This window comes from Plectropomus leopardus, chromosome 20 (genome assembly GCF_008729295.1).
Source record: "Plectropomus leopardus isolate mb chromosome 20, YSFRI_Pleo_2.0, whole genome shotgun sequence".
Lineage (NCBI taxonomy): Eukaryota > Metazoa > Chordata > Actinopteri > Perciformes > Serranidae > Plectropomus > Plectropomus leopardus.
The window spans coordinates 19,310,159-19,328,208 of record NC_056482.1 but is presented as its reverse complement, the minus strand read 5'-3'; the positions used below and the strand labels follow the sequence as shown (position 1 = coordinate 19,328,208).

At 40.5% G+C, this 18,050-nt stretch overlaps 2 protein-coding genes across 2 annotated transcripts; one reads left to right on the top strand and one right to left on the bottom strand.

Annotated features, from left to right (window-relative positions):
- Positions 1–138: 138 nt before the first annotated feature.
- On the bottom strand, positions 139–5,740 carry LOC121959416. The gene is made up of 6 exons (XM_042508688.1): positions 5,562–5,740; positions 3,785–4,093; positions 3,023–3,488; positions 2,486–2,659; positions 1,703–1,891; positions 139–1,394 (listed from the first exon to the last, which is right to left on the bottom strand). The coding sequence occupies exons 2-6, from the start codon at positions 4,082–4,084 to the stop codon at positions 1,087–1,089; spliced, it is 1,437 nt and encodes a 478-aa protein (XP_042364622.1). The 5' UTR covers positions 4,085–4,093; positions 5,562–5,740; the 3' UTR covers positions 139–1,086.
- Positions 5,741–6,902: 1,162 nt separating this feature from the next.
- LOC121960100 (sorting nexin-18-like) lies at positions 6,903–17,874 on the top strand. The gene is made up of 4 exons (XM_042509699.1): positions 6,903–8,151; positions 9,745–10,038; positions 10,757–11,139; positions 15,164–17,874. The coding sequence occupies exons 1-4, from the start codon at positions 7,382–7,384 to the stop codon at positions 15,388–15,390; spliced, it is 1,674 nt and encodes a 557-aa protein (XP_042365633.1). The 5' UTR covers positions 6,903–7,381; the 3' UTR covers positions 15,391–17,874.
- The last annotated feature ends 176 nt before the right edge of the window (positions 17,875–18,050 follow it).

The window sequence follows — 18,050 nt, the reverse complement described above, 5'->3', positions numbered from 1 at the left end:
AGCAAAGTGTTTCAATACCTGTTGGTGTCTTTAGCCCCGTATTTATTAATTATTTTTTTTATTTTAACCCTCCACTTGGATGCCTGAAATTGGAATGTTTATGCCACACTGTTACCATAGATAAAGGTATATTTTTTCCTTTTTAAAAGGAAAGAAATCTTACTTTAATTCATAATGCTCACTATTTTTAGTGATTTATTTTAAAAGTGGTAGGCAGCACACAAAACTACACGTGCAACAAAAAATACCATATATTACCATGCATACAAAAATCTCAGGACCTCTTCCTGTTTTATAAAGGACTATTTACTGAAAAATCACATCACGTGACTGACAGACTGCGCTCTGACAGGCCAGAAGTCGGTTAAGCTGCATTCAGGTTCGACTGACTTGCCTGTCCTGAGTAGCCCGGATGTTGCTTTTTGAAATTTTGTGACTTGAATTTTTGGATCTGAATAGAAGCAAATTTGAGCAGCCTGAATATAATTTGGTTTTTAAGATCTAACTTTAATTTTTGGATCTAAATTTGTAAAACTTCAAAATATACATATATTCAAATTGAGCTTGTGAAACTGAGAAGCAATACATTTAATATTTTAATTCCAATGAGGTGAATCAAAATCAGTTTAGACACACATGGTTTTTAAGTTAAAACATTTCAATGCTGTGTATAACTTATTTAAAATTCAAATGTTAAGTGGCTGTAAAAGTCAAATTCTTACATCTCTTATATTCTTCCATGCACCACTTAAATTTAGAGTCCGCTTATTCTTTCCAGAGTACAGATTTTGCATGGATGTTTTCCAGCCATTCAAGGAGAAATCCATTGGATGGAAGACAAAGTCTGCACCCACAGCAGCAGAAATGTGGCCAGAATGTTGTTCAGCCACATGATGATGAAAAGCACAAGAGATTGTGAAAAACGAAATTTCAAAAACCTTGCAGTATAAAGTATAAAACTGGAATGAGCTGTAGACCACATGGTGCATTATCTAACAGGACAGGAGAATCCAAAGGTGGGTTTTCTTTTTATACGTACAAGACGTGCACTGCAGTCCTCTGATTCAGTCAGTCCGTAACTGTTGGTCACTTTGACACAATAGGAAGCAGTTCACCTTTCGCCTTCATCATTTTGATCTTGGCCTTAATGCCGTCATCCATGGCCTGCCGACAGCGGTGGGCGTAATGTGCCAGCGTCTCCTCCCTCTCATCCCACGGTGCCAGTGCATGAAACACCTCCGGAGCAGCCAGGCTGAGCTCAGCGATGGCCGCCGTACGGGAGATCGTGTTGCGGTCCACACCAACCCGGTCAAAGGCCACCTTCATGGAAACACTGCGGCGAAACTCCTTGAGGGCTCCCATGTAGCGGGCTATCACACCTGCAACATTTTTCACTGGAGAGGAGAAGAACAGCGACAACGACACATCAGCACATAAAGAAAAATGTATAAAATATATATTGTATAAAATATTAATATTGAAACATTATATTTTATAAACTATTCTTGTGTTTTTATGCAAATCTCTTAATTTGTAAAGTAACTAAAGCTGTCAGATAAATGTAGTGAAGTAAAAAGTACAATATTTCCCTCTGAAATGTAGTAGAGCAAAAGTATGAAGCAGCATGAAAAGAAAAGACTCAAGTAAAGTACAAGTACGTCAAATTCGTACTTTAGTACAGTATTTCAGTAAATGCACTTACTCCTGACTCGGGTGTTTTCTCCGTCCCGGCTCCTCTTGCTCTTCAGGGTGCGGTGTTGGTCCAGAGGGTGAAGCTCCATTTCTTCGAACGAGTCAAACATTGTCGGCGAATCGATCCCTGCCACTTCGTCAGAAGACGGCACGTGTGAACTTCCTGGTTCCTTTTGATTAGAGCACGGCCACCTCTTCTCTACAATCAGAAACAGAAAAATCACAACTCTGAAATTGTTTAAAGGGACAGTTCCTCCTAAAATCAAAAATACATATTTTTCCTCTCACCTGTAGTGTTGTATATCAGTCTAGATTGTTTTGTTGGGAGTTGCAGAGTATTGGAGATATCCACCAAAAAGATGTCTGCCTTCTCACCAACATTATGAAGCTAAATCGCACTTGGCTTGTGGTGCTCAAAGTGCCAAAAAATAAATTTTGGGAAGACTCAACAGCAATGTGTCTTTCCAGAAATCATGACCTGGTTACTCCAGATAATCCACAGACCAATACACTTGTCAGCTGTATTACTGTGCAGAAGGAAGGAAGGAAGGAAGCGTCCTCCTGAATATTTAGAACATGTGCGTCTTTCCTCCCCAGTAAAAACATGAAAGTTGCAGAAGACATTTACTTTTGACAAAACTAAAGACATTTACACTGTCAATTATGCAAAAAAACACAGGCACAAATTGGTGCATAAAATATCACCAGAATGGAGGAAAAACATTAAGTCTTTGACACCATTTTTGTATGCGTCCCTATTCCAATATTTAAACATAAGCCTTGCTTTCTCTACCTGGCCGCAGTTTGTCCTGCAGGAAGTCACAGATGAGTTCGGCTTTCTTGGTGAGCTCTTGCTGCAGCAGCTCTTTGTCCTGCTTCAGACTGGAGATGATCTCCGTCATCTGCTGGTTTCGGCTGCGTTCTGCAGAAAGTAACGCCTGCAGTTTCTCCAGCTCATCCTGACCCCCTGCAGATTCACGCACACACAAAGAAACACACAAACAGTGAGCAACCGCAAGCCAGACAACATGACACAAACACACATATATACACTGATTAAGAAACTTTTCAATGCATTGTTTTGTATCATAAAATAAAAGTGTTTTAACAATAACAATGTGTTTGAATTTCTGTTTGTGACCAGATCATGATCAAATGTTGCATTACAATATTGGCTTATCCTTTTGTCACGCATAAACATTCCCGTAATAATTCACTTCTTTTTGAGAGGGAAACATTCTAGAATATGAACTCTGATTCCCACTGACACATAAAAAAACATCCAATCAAAACATGGAGGCTGGTCTTACCAAGCCTCCCAAATCCGCACCTGCAGGTTTTTCTGTAGTCTCTGTGGCGGAGCTGCATCTCTCGGTGTGCTCCGTGGTCCCTGTCATGCAGCTGCCTCCTCCGTGCAGCTCCATCTCTGGATCCACTTTTACTTCACCGGTTGAGGGGCAGGCTGGCTTGTTTGTCGACAGTGTGTTTGTGATTTGAGAATGCGGCTTTGGTGTCCTAGAGGCTTGTGAGGCACAGACAGCGTCTGTCGCGTCCAGTACCATGCTAGCAGCAGTGTCATGATCCTCTGCAGAGGTTTCTTCCTGTTTGACCTTCTTCCCGGGAACTGCTCCTCCTGGTGTCCTGCCTCTTTTTCTGGATGGGCGTGGCTCATAGTCGTCGTCATCGTCTGTGGCTGACGAATCGCAACCAGTAATGTCAAACAGTCGGCCGTTGAACTCTTCGCCCTCTGATGCTGCTTCGCTGCAGGAGAGGTCACATGATGCCCTCGCTGTCACCTAAAAAGTAAGAAAGAGAGAATATATTAAAGTTATAGACTTAATCTCCATTTCTACAGTGTGTCTTAATAATGTAGATGATGAAAATGGTGGCACGCAGTAGTGCAGCGGCTTGGAGCTCCTTCAGTTGGTGCCTTATTTTATAGTGTTTTTACCCTTTTTAATTTCAGCTGCTTGTATCCTTAATCTCATTCTTTCTGTCACTTGGAGATCATACTTTATGGTTGTGCAGAAGATCTAAAACTGAGATACTATTAAAATCAAGATTACACAGTCATAATGCTTCAAATCCCTACCTTATTGGACCGTCGCCCTCCAACAAACCTCTCCTGGCCCTGACTGGTATTCGCTGAGCCGCCGCAGCTGTTGCTTTGGTCATTGAGGGGCCAGTGGTAGGCGTGTCCAGCGTCACAACCCCACACGGCGACAGGGACGCTGCTACCATGGGGACCGGGTTCTGGCGTCAGCACATTAGCGTGGGAACCATAGGTGAAGTGCTGCAAGCTGGGGATGAGACTACAGATGGTGCCGTGGCTGTGAGCCCAGCGGACGAGCTTACACAGACTGTCAGAGGTGGTCTGAACCAGGTTGGACATGATGGAAACCTGGAGACAAGAGAGAGGAGAATGTCTCAACAACCTGCAGCCACAGTGTAGCCGCTGATAAGGCTTACGCAAGTTAAATCAATTTATCAAGGTCTTGATGCAAATAAAATTTTATATATATCGGTTTGCACAGTTGATATAATTTTAGATGATGTTATCTGTGCAGCTGGTTCACCTGTAAGATTTGTAATTCAACTGACCCAACTTTCAAAAATGTATTTTCTTCTGTTGGTCCACCATATTTTCATTCGAGCACTATTAAAATTTAAAGGATTATCTGTTTAGTGTGAGGCCTTTAACAGTCCAACTGATACTTCAAAAACTTTCCATAATTATTAATGAAAACGTATTGTATGTAATGGGCTTTGTCTTGGTTTGTTCCTGAGATTAACTTAAACCGGGGCTCTATAATACATCAATATTATATCAGCATCATGATATAAGACTAGATGTCATCTTAGATATTGTTAGTGTTGTTTTTCCTCTTTACTCAGAACTTATCAGATTTATTATCTGCCTTTACCTAATCATTTATTATATCCACTTTACTGATGATTATTTATCACAAATCTCAAATATCATGGTATTTAGTAAATGTATCATGATGTTTGAGTTTCTCTATATCACTGATCTGACTATCTTGAACTCGGCTAAAGTGCTTGTGAGTCTGAATAAAAATGGCTCACATCTGCACTGAGGGAAATCCAAACAGCTCCCTCAGATTTATGGACCAAGATTTTAGGGAAAGATTTACTCAATTAAATATTGAATTTCTTCAAGATTAAGACTAGATTAAATCAGAGTTACAACCAACTATTATTTTTACTAAAAATAAATCAAACAGATTATTTTCTGGGTAATTGATTAATTGTCTTGTCAATTATATATGAAGCCAGTGGGGAAAATCTGTGGTGGTGAGGTGAAGGATTTTTGGGTCTACAGATTCAACATGTTGCATAAAACTGCAGTGATATCCATAAGGGACCTCAAGGTTAGAAAGAGGGAGAAAGACGTGGATCCTCAGAGCTTTAGCTTGACCTCCCCACACATCAGACAAAAAGATGTATCTTCTGCTGCTGTTTTCATGATTAGATACTTCGCGTATTAAAAATACAAAATATTTTTAGATGTAATTCAGAATAACTGTTGGAGATGATTAAATAAGGCAACACTGAAAAAAACATTTACTGGAATTTTGTAGTATTAATATTATCGTTTCGTAATTTTATTATTTTTCTTTGCAAATTTGGCACCCCCTCCCTCTGTGTTTACTACACACACACAATAATAACAAAGCTGGATAAAGTGACTTTTTAATGCAGCTTTCGCTTAAAACTACAATCAAACCGTTTTCGACAACAGCCATCAGATTTCCTACATGTCCAACACGTCAGTCTGCAGGCAAATCATACATTTATTAGGCACAAAAACAAAGCTCCTACAGTTCATCAGCCTGGCTCATATTTACCTTTCTTGTCACGGGGTTAAAACGCTCCGGCTGCGGATCCACGCAGTTTCACATCATTACATCGTCCTCGTTTACTCTGCTTCAAACTTCAAATCTGGTTGACGTTTAATCTTGTTAAGGTGCAAATAATGTTTGATAAAATATCATGCATGTCACACAGCATCTGTTAAATCATGACTTTCTTTGTCTGGAAGGTTTAAAATCGCCAAAATCCAACGTGAAAGTCGCTTTACTGCCCACAGCTGGACCGGAGGAGGAACTGCTGTCTCCTTCACTGCGTGAACTCACGCTGATCTCTAGTGGCTGGAGTGCATCAACGCGCAATACTGATTATATTATATGATATAATAATACCTGCTGATTTCTGAAATTAAAATTATTATGAATTATATTTTTTTTTGTAGTTTTTGAAAATTTGAATTTTACTTTTTTCAATCCAGGTTAAAAACATGTGTCTGTTAATGTTCTTATGATTTAGCTCTAAAGTTGCTCTTTATTCATTCTACATTTTAATTATGGAGCGAGACCTCAGAAGACTACATATATATAACTTTGATTCTAGATAGGCCTACATTATTGCTTTAATTACTATGTTATGTACTTTGCACTTGTTTTGGATTATGAATTTCTTTTGCTTTTATCTATACAGAGCACACAGAATTGCATCTGTATGAATAGTTCTGTAAGAATAAATTTACTATTCATGAAGCACATTTGAAAACAACCACAACAGCAACAGTTTACCTCTACAATAAAAAATAGCAAGAACTATAACAACACAGGAACACACAGACGATAAAAACTTAACATAATAATAATAATAATGATAAAATGATAATAATAATAATAATACTAATAATATCAATACTCATAAAATCACTTCGAGATATACTAGGACACAAAAATAGATCGCTTGAACGATCATATTTTACGTTTCACCACATAGAAAAAAAATGTAGCCTATGAATATATAAATATTTCAGAAATTAAACTGCTGGAAACAAGATGTGCCCTGCTGAAAAATTCATCACACTTATAACGTATAGCCTGCAATAGACTTTAGCTCACTGTTATTGGCTTTTAATGGAGATACAGAATATATGTGAAATGATTAATAACGTTAGTAATGACTAATAGAGCTGGGCTGGGATCAGCAGCGATTTCGTGACATATTGGCGGTGGATGACGTGTCTGCGGCTTACAAAACAGCACGACACATTTACATGACTGGGCTTTAAAAAATGAGGTTATGTGCGTTTTTTTCTCCATGTATGAATTCAGTGACTTGACTGAACTTGCTGGAGGCTCCACCCTCCGTTAGCCAGTCTACTACGTGTTCGGACTGGTGCCTTTAACTTACAAGCATCTCGGGGAGAGGAGGAAAAAAGGACTTTCCCTGGCTCTTATCTGCAAGAATAAAACAGCACCACGGCTGTAGCAAGTTTGTTAAATAGAAAGTGTGACCGGCATCTTTCTCCGGAGTCAATATACCATGTAAAGGCAGGTTTTCTGTGTATTTTCCGACTTGGATTAAGTTGTGCATGGAAACAAATGATATCTGAGAGGAGCGGAGAGAGGAGGTGGGTGTCGGGTACAAGCCTGTGTGTTTCTCTGCTTGTCCTTTTATGCATGGATTTCGGATACAAGTTTGATTTTGACAAAAGTGGAAGTAAATAGTCCCGATTGTTGCTGCTGCGTGATCTAAATCTTATTCAAGTTCTAAGAGATTTTTGAAGTTTTAATGCTGGAATAAAAGAAAAGTCTTTACAGCAACAAAAAAAGGATTCCGAGCACAAAAAAGACAAAAAATATTTTAAATTATGGCGTTAAAGGCCAGGGTGTTGTACGACTTCCACTCTGAAAACCCAGGGGAGATCTCCATAACAGAGAATGAGCTGGTGACCCTGTTCACTGAGGAGGAGCTGGAGGGCTGGCTGGAGGGAGAGAACAGCAGGGGGGAGGCTGGCCTCTTCCCTGCCTCCTATGTAGAGATCATCAGGGACCACATCACTTCCAACACCAACAACAACGGCCTCTCCTCGCCCAAAACCAAAGCCCTGACTCCCACCCACACCTCCTACACCTCCTCAGACTCCCACTCTCATAGAGGACTTGGGGCTGGCAGTGGAGGAAGTGCAGGAGGCAGCTTCCACACCAGTCAGGGCAGTGATGACGACTGGGATGATGACTGGGATGACGCCTCTCCTGCAACAGATGCGCCTCGGGGTCTTGGTACCTCACCTCCATTGTACCCAGTGACCACCTCCTTGCCCGGGCGGCGTGAGAGCACCCAGCAGCATCAGCATCAGGCCAAGAGCTCGGCCACGGTTGGGAGGAACCTCAATAGGTTCTCCACCTTTGTCAAGTCCGGAGGGGAGGCCTTCCTGCTTGGGGAGGCATCTGCTTTTGTGAAGGATGGGGACAGGATCTGCGTGGTGATGGGGAAGCATGGACCGGAGTGGCAGGAGGACCCGTACCCGTTCACGTGCACCATTGACGACCCAACCAAGCAGACCAAGTTCAAGGGCATGAAGAGCTACATGTCCTACGGCCTGACCCCGACGCACACCAACGTGCAAGTCAACCGCAGGTACAGGCTCCCTCTCCTCCTCCCCTTCTTCCCTAAAGTTTCAACCTTTTTTCTTCAACCCACCCCCCAAACACTTATTAGGGATGTCCTGATCCATTTTTTCCCCTGATCCTGATCTGAGTCATTTTTTAATTTACTATTTTTGTCTCCACTACCCATACCTACTTTGATTACTAACATTGCAGTGTCTTACAGTTTATAGTTTAGTTTAAAGACCTACCGACACAACAAGACAGAGGGACACCACACAAATGTAAAATAAAGCTTCCATACTCCAAAAGTTAATAGTACAATAGTAGGTAGAAAGTCCCAACAAAATTCAAGTACCAATAACAATTAAAATATAAACAGCCTGTGTGAACAATCTTTTAAACAATTGCATCAGTTTATTTGTATTTAAAACTAGTCAGGTAAGACAATACTCTGGCACATTACTGCATCTCAGATTTAAGACTGAATTGCACCTATAAATGAGAATTCAGTTTACTCGTCAAACAGTTCAAACTAACAGGGTAGATAGCCAATCGTCAATTCCCAAGACATCCCCCTGTGCCAAGTCCTGACACGATACTTTGATTTACCTGGATAATACAGCTGCACAATGAACACTTTAAATACTTTAAAGTTGTTAAAATCAATGTAATGTATATGATTGCCAGTTTAATATCTCTGTAATGAAATACAACAAAACATGTCTGCACCCAAACAGTTCCTCAATGTTTTTTTTTTGTTTGTTTTTACAAAAATAGCAAGTAAGTAAACAATCAAAAAATATTTTTATATGGCTATTATCACAATTCCACTTAATGCATTTGTTTTTTGACAAAATAGCAAAGCAAACAAACTAAATGTGTCTTCAGAAATTACTCTTAAATCCACTTAGTGTAGCATTGTAATAAAAGTACAGAACACTATAAATGAGTAATATAATCACAAATCCACTTCAAAGCAGCATTATAGCTTAACTCTAACATTCCCAGCCACAACAAATAAGAATTAGTCACAAATCTGCTTATTACTGCATTATAGTGATGTAGCAGCTTGAGTTGACCATTAAAAAAAATCAGTTTCGTGTTCTATGTTTGCGACAAATGTGTGATGGCAGACATGAACATTGGATAGGGCGGGGTGCGTGCACAAAATAATAGGCCCTGATCAATAAAAAAAGGCACCAATCAGGTCTGATACCAATCCCTCTGATCTGATCGAGACATCCCTACCTAAAATTAATGTTTCTGCAGCTTCTCCTGCAGCCACAATTGTTTCCACAAAATTGCAAAAACAGAACTCAGTGTAGCCTTTTGCTCTTGAGTCCTCTGGAATCTCCTCTTTCCTCTCTGAGAGTCCCTCTGCACCTTTCGCTCTGTTTGCCTGTCAGTAGTTCTGTCATTTCAAACCAACACTTACTCCTTTACATGTCACTTTAGACTCGGCCCTGTTGGGAAAAAAAATAATCCTAACACCTGTTCTCACTTCTTTTGCACTCCTTCTCACTGCATTTTCCTGTCGTTTACTTCACTTCTCGAGCTTACCAAACCTTCATCCCTTGTCATCTACTCAAACCGCCTACCACTTATTCCATCGTCTCTGCAGGTATAAGCACTTTGACTGGCTCTATGCTCGCCTCGTGGAGCGATTCCCCGTCATTTCCGTGCCTCACCTGCCAGAGAAGCAGGCCACCGGCCGCTTTGAGGAGGACTTCATCTCCAAGCGGAGGAAGGGACTGATCTGGTGGATGAACCACATGACCAGCCACCCTGTGCTGGCTCACTGCGACGTTTTCCAGCATTTCCTAACGTGTGGGGCGGATGAAAAGGCCTGGAAGCAGGGCAAGAGGAAGGCCGAGAGGGACGAGCTGGTCGGGGCCAATTTCTTCCTCACTATAAGGTAGGAGGTGGTGTTATGGACATCAGAGGTTGTGGGTTTAATTCCAGGATTAGACTCTTTGTTTGTGATAACAAGCTTATTAAAAAGCAGCACTGAAAAGGTGCTTGTTGTCCAAGAGAAATGGCAGAGGTGCAGACTTGAGTCACAGATCTGATGACTTTAGACTTGACTCAACAAATTTAAAAAAAAAGGCTTGCAACTTTCAAGACTAAACAGTATCTTATTCAAAAAGTCTGAAACAAGTAAGGGATAATGTTCTGGTTCCTTCACAAAGGTCGTTAAAAAACGATTACTTACCAACGTCACTTACCAAAGACATAAAAGTATAAATAGAGGCGTTGATCATTGAGGTGACAATATCTGATAAAAAATGGTAAAAATATCTGTCAGAATGGACTACTACATGTATAGATAGAAGTGTAGGTATTTCTGACAGGTAAAAATTATGTTCCTGTTATTTTGTCCACCCACTTTTATAACAGTATAAAGTAACAGTGGAGGATATTTGTCCTTTAGCGAGACGCTGTTATCAGTTTTCCTTGTTCAATCTGCTGTAGCTGAAGCTTTCATCATAGGGAGTGCCTGATAGTGAGGGTGAGATAAGTAGAGCAGAGGAATGATAAATAAAGCTGTTGTAATGCTGCATTAGAAGAAAGCATAAAGGACTTTAAGAATAAAGCCACAAGGTCTAAAATGACTGTTTTTTGTCATTTTGTAGCACGCCTGATGTCCCACTGGACCTCCAGGAAGTCGAGAGCAAGATTGAAGGCTTCAAGACCTTCACCAAGAGGATGGACGAGAACATCGTTGTTGTTAACGCCACCATCAACGAATTCGCTCGCAAGCAGATGGCCGGGTTTAAGAAGGAGTACCAGAAAGTTGGACAGGCCTTCACGCTCCTGGGCCAGGCGTTTGAGATGGACCAGCAAGTCTACGCAGCAGGCCTGAACAAAGCCATCGCCTACACTGGCGAAGCTTACGAGGCAGTGGGGGAGTATTTTGCTGATCAGCCGGCCCAAGACCTGGCTCCCATTTCTGACCTGCTGGACCTCTACAGAGGACACCTGGCCAATTTTCCTGACATCATCCATGTGCAAAAAGGTGGGACAGTGTGTGTGTGAGTGTGTGTGTGTGTGGTCTAAAATCAGATCCGTATTGTTTGTCAGGTTGCATAAATGTAAATTTAGAGAGCTAATTTGCATACACAATCATCCTTTCTTTTGGAGTTGTCACAAATAGGCCTTCCCCTTTTCTTCCCTCCTTTTTTAGATTTTAAAGTCTTTAAAGTTAGTGAAAGTCTTTAAAGCTGGGGTAGGCAGTATTTTGTATGTCACTGAGGAAAAAATCCATAATAACTTTCGAGCATATTGTAATAAAAGTGGAGTGAGAGAAATCTACATTTCTGCAACTCCTCTTGGCCCTGTTTTCAGGCTTTAGAAAACCTAGTTTGTGACCTCAAGAAAACTGCACACCCCATTTTAACACATCTATGATTTCCACTCAGTGTTTCAATATGAGATGTAAATGCCAAATATGTCATAGTCTGGGAAAGAAGGAAGTTGTGCGGAAGTGTGTGAAAGGAGTTACTGTTAGAAATGCACTAAACGTTCAAACTTGCAAGACATTAAGCAGATGCAAGACCTACTTGTCTTTACAGAGAGGTTGGAGGTCAGGGGTTAGCTTCAAATGGAGCTGGTAGGGACTGAGCAGTCAGGACTCATGCTCATGGATGCCTCTGCAGGGTGGAGGGTTTGATTTCAGGGTGATTTCATGACAACACCTCTCGCGCTCAGCTTCCATGCTGCAGGCTGTATAATCTCTTCTGAAACAATAGAATCACAGATTTATTTATTAACTTTATGTACAGAATAATTCATGATGTTTTGAAAAGCATCCAGCCTCCTTATGCATAATCTTGTCAGTATAAAGGCAGAAAATAGACAGACCTAGATCGTGACTGTTTCAACATCTGTTTTTATTTTCTGTTAATCCGGGTCGAAAACTGAAACCCATAGCCAGTCCATTGTAACTCTCTGGTTACTGAGAGAGCCTGTACTCGCTCACAGGAAAACACAGAAAAACACACACACACACTCACACAGACGTGTACAAAGGACTTGCAGAGGAGTTAGCTTGTTAGTTCCCTGCATGTTGGGAGGAGGGAGTTGCTCCTGGCACGCAAAGTCCTGACGTTTGCCAAACCTAGAGGCACTGTTTCTATAGTCCGCTGAGCTCTGTTCTCTAGACACAATCACAGCTCCGAACTATGGAAACACAGTCTGAATGCCAATAGTCTCTGACTGACAGGATTTCACCTTCTTTCTGATTGACAAGTCACATATTATTTTATGATCCTCAAAGAGCCTCTAATTTCTAACAAATCGAACATTGCCCTCACCTTTGTTGCACTGGATGATACAGTTCCTATTGTGAATTTAGAATAATAACTTTGAAATTGATATCTTATCGGCAGTAAGATGTACAATTAATAGCTCATGAGAAATTTGTGCTCATTTCTATGAATAAGGACAATGCACAAATAGTAATGGATCATAATGTCTCAACTAGGCAGGTTAAGCTTGTGCTAAATGAAACAAGATGAAAACGTAACCCAAACCTTTACTAAACTAACTCATCCAAACTTAAGTAAAACATTTTTACGTCATCTAAACCCTCAAAAATGGATCCAAAACTTCTGTGTTTTTAAACCTGGACACTTTTTTCACATGTTTTTGTGTCTAAGTGACCGATGGAAGAAACAGTTTTTGAAAATGGTCATGTATTGAGCAAGACCACTATAGGGGCAAAACAAGCTGAAATGTAATGATATTAGACATGTTCGCACTGTCAATTTATGTCCACTAATAGTGCTTGATTATTATTCTAAGTGTCTGACAACTGTTTATTTAAATGGGATCTGGGGAGTTGGGCAGTGGCAATTTTAGGGCTGTTTCTGGTTAACCAAAGGGATCTTACACTTTAACAAAAGGTTTACGTTTGTAGGGAATCCTTTCCATAAGTTTTCAGCCCCTAGAAATGGTCATCTGATCATGGCGAAAACAAGCACTTTTAGTGGATGTAAACTGATGGTGCCAAATGCCCCTAGTTGTTACATTGCAGCCAGTTTTGCTGCTGCCAATGACAGAACTAGCGCTCAATACTGGACCAATTTCAAGAATTATTGTTCCCATTAGTCACTTAGGCACAAAAACATGGGAAAACAGGGTCCAGGCAACAAAATAGTGAATCACCCTTTAACCAAACAAGTATCAAGGGAACTCATAGTAATGTCATAGGGTATGACATCATCATTTCTGCTTTCATAGGATCTCACACAATCATCATTATTGGCTAACAGCATGGTTTTTGCTTCTGGAAACCATAACTAGCAAAGAAAACAAATGACGTTCATGTAGGAAGAGAAGTCGCTGGGTCTTTCTTTCTTTTGTTCTAATTTTTATATAAAAAATCAAATTCTGATCATTTGGGCATTTCACTCTTTCTTTTGGATATGGTCTAATTTTCCACCATGTCATTGAATTCTGTCAAAATTTCCTGTCATTAACAAACAAACCCAAAAGATCAAAAACATACTGCAGCACGCCTGACGGTTAAGTTGCAACTAATTGAAGAAGGTCTTTGACTCAGAGTTCACAAGAGATATAAGCACAGACTCTGAGTAATCTGCTGTCACAGGAAACCTTTTTTGGTCTGCTTAGTTACAACCATGAACACATCTCCACAATGCAAAGTCTGTATTTTTGTTGTAGTTGCGAAATAACTACCTTTAACAAAAGATGACTGGTTTAGTCAAAGTTTCCATAACAGTCAATTTGGTGACAGATACTCAATGAGAAAAAAAATGTTTAGTGCAAAGACAAAGCTTTTTCCTTTTTTTCTAACCAAACAAAGCATTGGATTTCATTTTTAGCACACAAAGAAAACCTGAGTGCAAGTTTCACATTTCACATAAACTTTTATTCCTCTCTCCGCAGGAATACATTCCACAAATGTCTCTCTATCTCGTATAACGCTCAACATGTCTCCAGTAATATCCAAATTACAAAAACATGGCAACATTGCAGCACAGATGAGCTAGAAAAACAGCTGCTGGGCTCTTGAGGCGGACTTGACCTAAATGTCAGTGTACAGTATCATTCGACTCTGCCGGTTCTGTCTGTGAAGTCTGAAGGCTACATCTGATTTGAATGAGCGCAGAGATTCCTGGGCCTCTTGTCCTGTGTTGCCCTGGGACTGCAGGAATGCAAAATGGAGCAGCCTTAGGATTAGTTTCCCCTCCTCCTCTTTTCTTCTCCCTCTTTTCCTCCTTACCCCCGGTGATACAGCGAGTTGAAGAGAAGGAAGAAGAGGAGGGGAGGGGTGTGTGTGTGTGTGTGTGTTCATGTGAGCGGGGGTGCAGATAGTTACAGAGCTGAACAAGTTTCCCACCAGCCAACAGTACAAGAGTTCAGATTACAGCTCTGTAATCGCCTTGGCAGCGCAAAGAGCAAAGTCCGAGTTCGTTAGTGTACTTGTGCAGGTATGATGTGTTTTGTCGTGTGAAAGAGAGAGATCTAGAGCGAGAGGTCAACGAGGTCATGAAGGAGAGCCGTGCCAGGCAATTAGCTAGCTCATCATTTCCTCCACATGCTTCCATGTAACAGTCTCACTCTGAGTTCCTCTTCTACCATTTTTTCACGGATTAAAACTCTATTACTTCTCCCCCGAAAGTCTAGTCACACTGAGTCGACACTCTGAGTCACGACTGGGCGTTGGGTAACTTCAACGATCTTGGAAAAAGTATGCAATAACCGGCTTTCTCATGTAGTATGAAAAAAATGCCATGGTCAAGTCAGAGAATTTGCTTTTCTCCCTTGAGTCTTTTTAACTGTAGCTTTTACTAACTGCTGAAGCTTGTCCTGACATGACTACTCTCTTGTCTCTTTGGCCTTTCCTTGTCTTGGGCTTGTGGTAGGCGGTCATGATAAAATAGTTCATGTTTGACATTTTGGTTATTTGTCAAGAGTTCGATAAAATCCAATCCTGGAAGTTTAACTTTTAGTCTGGCTCTTTATCTACCTGCCACACTTTCCTCAGTCTTCTCTTTCTCTCCGTCCTTTTCCAGGTGCACTGACCAAGGTGAAAGACTGTCCAAAGCAGGAAGGTGAGCTCCACGACCGCTGCAACATCATTTCCTGCGCCACGCTGGCAGAGATCCAGCACTTCCACCGCACACGTGTAAGAGATTTCCGTGCGCAGATGCAGCACCACCTCCGCCAGCAGATTAGCTTCTTCCAGAAGATCACCGCCAAGCTGGAGGACGCTCTGCAGAGATATGACGACGACCAGTAGGAAGAGAGGGAGAAAACAGAGAAGCTGGACTACAGAGGCCTTGAGGAAACAGGGAACCTTAAAGAGGGTTGCAGACGGGGATGATTGATGAGTTCTTCCGCCAGTTATGGAGAACAACATCCTCCTGAAGAGAGAAAACTTTTTGATGCAGTGAATTCTTGGCCTGCTGCAAGCATTGAAAGAAATACACCACTCTTTTAGAAAATATAGGCCACTGACTGGACTGTGGAACGACAACTTTTTGGATTATTTGGACGGCTTTGATGAATGTACCAGTAACAGGGGTTTTGCTGACGTTCCAGGCACATCTTGCAAGTCAGCGGGACTGCGACAGATATTAAAAACAGCTGCTCTCACTGTGACGGGGCTCGATTCCCGGTTTCAGGGTCACGTGATCTTTCCATGCCTTCGCTGCCTCACCACTTCATAGAAACCCTCTGCCCTAGACATAAAATTCCCCAAAATCACTCAAACTGGATGTTTTAATGATTGAAAGACTTCATGGATTTAATGATTTTTCTCTGTATGTGTCTGTTTTTACTTGAATGACCTGTTCAGTATTGTTTTAAAGGAAAGTGACAATGTGGAAGTGATAGTTTGTGAAAATGGAGAGAGACTTTGTTGAATTAGTTCAGTAGTTAAATTTCATTACAGTTTGAAATTTGACTTACATCTCTTACAAGACAGATGCGTTCACATATGTACTGCATTATAATTTGAAGCTCTGTGTTGTTCTGCATTTTACTTAAAACAATAATTAATTTCCAACTAATTTTATTGTTGACAGATGTTTTTGACAGGCTTGTTTTGAGGAGCAACTCCACAGTTCAGTTTCTCTGGGTTGCTGCAGGCTTTGGGCTATCAACACACAAAGAAGTCCACATCTGTCTTTCTGCTTTCCCTCAATCAGTGGAGGTCAAAAGTCAGCCTCAGGGTACAGATACTTCAATACGATGGATGCCTCCTGAACTTCCAGTTTTTAAGTCACCATGTATAGGCTTTTTATGTGATAATAGCATATTTACAATTCTTCTGAAGGCATAGTTTTGTTTTGGGCTTTTTTAGTTTAAAAACGTTTTAAGACAATCTTGGTGAAAATCTTGCCTATGTATTTCTTACATGACAATCTGATTTAAGGGCACCAAAAACTGAAACATTTCAGATTCTGCATTGTGATTTGAAGGATGATTTAGACAGAGACCTTTGATAAACCGAGACAGCCCATTTTAGATTAATTTCCTGTATCTGTGTCATATAGGTTTCGCCACTGCCCCGCCCCTTAAGGACACTTGCAGCGGTCCTAAATCTATTCATTCCAATGGGAAAAGTGAACGAGAGTTCAGATTATGACCTTTCTCTTAGTGCCATAGTCACTGAAGTTAATTTTTGACCCATTTTTTGCAAGCCCTAAACCTCTTAAACATTCTAACACTGAAATGGCTTTTTTATTTCAGACAGACAAATCAAGATAAAACTAACTTTGTTCAAGACATGGTTCTGTTTTTGCAGCATACTCTCACAAAATTTAGCAACAACTGACGTCGGTTGATATCAGAAATTAAGCTAGCAGATAAAAACGAGCAGCAAAATGAGGAACAAACTGATGTTATCACAGTGAGTAGTCTATGAGACGAAGAGAAAATTCTGGGTGGTGCCAGCTGGAGAAACACTGCTGCACATATTCAGTGGGCTGCATACTGCAGAAATAAATTAGGAATCTAGAGAACTTGTTTTGCTGTATGCAACAGGCGAGCAACTCTAAAGGAATAAATAGGCATCATCTTTGGTCTGGTGTCTAGGTATTATTAAAATGTATGATGCAAACCTATTACTCCAAAATATTCTTGTTAAACCAATAAAGTGCCCCAGGGATGACATTTCTCTGTAGGCTAACCCAGAAGCTAACATCGCCCTGGTTCCCTTGTCAAAAAGCCTGTGGGATTTTTTCATTGGTTTTGGGTTATTGCAGAAAATAAAGTCTGTAGTAACATTTAGGATACTCACAGACTTTGTTCAGCAAGATAATTTTCATAAATGAAAACCTCTTTCAGGATTTTTGAAGCGTAAATGCAATCACCAGAAGTTAAAAGCTAATGCTAAACTTAAATAAACTGCCCTAAGGTCGTGTCGCTGCCACTACTAGGCTGTAAAGAAAAGTTTTTTTTACACCAAGGGGAAGGTTTTTTGATTTGGTTAACATACATTTATGAACTGACCAGCAGATCATTGAGATGATGAATTGAATGAATTACAATGCTTTGCAGTATCTAGTCCTGTGAATTTCTGGTAAATGTTGTAATGACGTGTGTGACTTAACATTCCTCTGCTGCAATTTTACTTTAAGGTTTATAATAGGATACAACACCAGCCAGACTGTTAACGGTGTTCATCACAAACACGTCATTCACCACGATTAAACTCTTTAACACTTTTGATGTAACACATCAGAACAGCATTTCAATAAATAAATTAAAGTAGAATACATTTTTTTCTGTATTGTTGATTATTAATGTTTTGCAAATCTTCAAGATATCCAAATCTTTTGTTTTTTTAAGTGACTGCGAGTAAAAGCCAATGTTGTTTGCAAAAATCAAAGAACAGCTCATGTCCTGAGTGTGAAACTCAGGTTTACCAGAGAAAAGCGTGTCATCAGTAGGCTT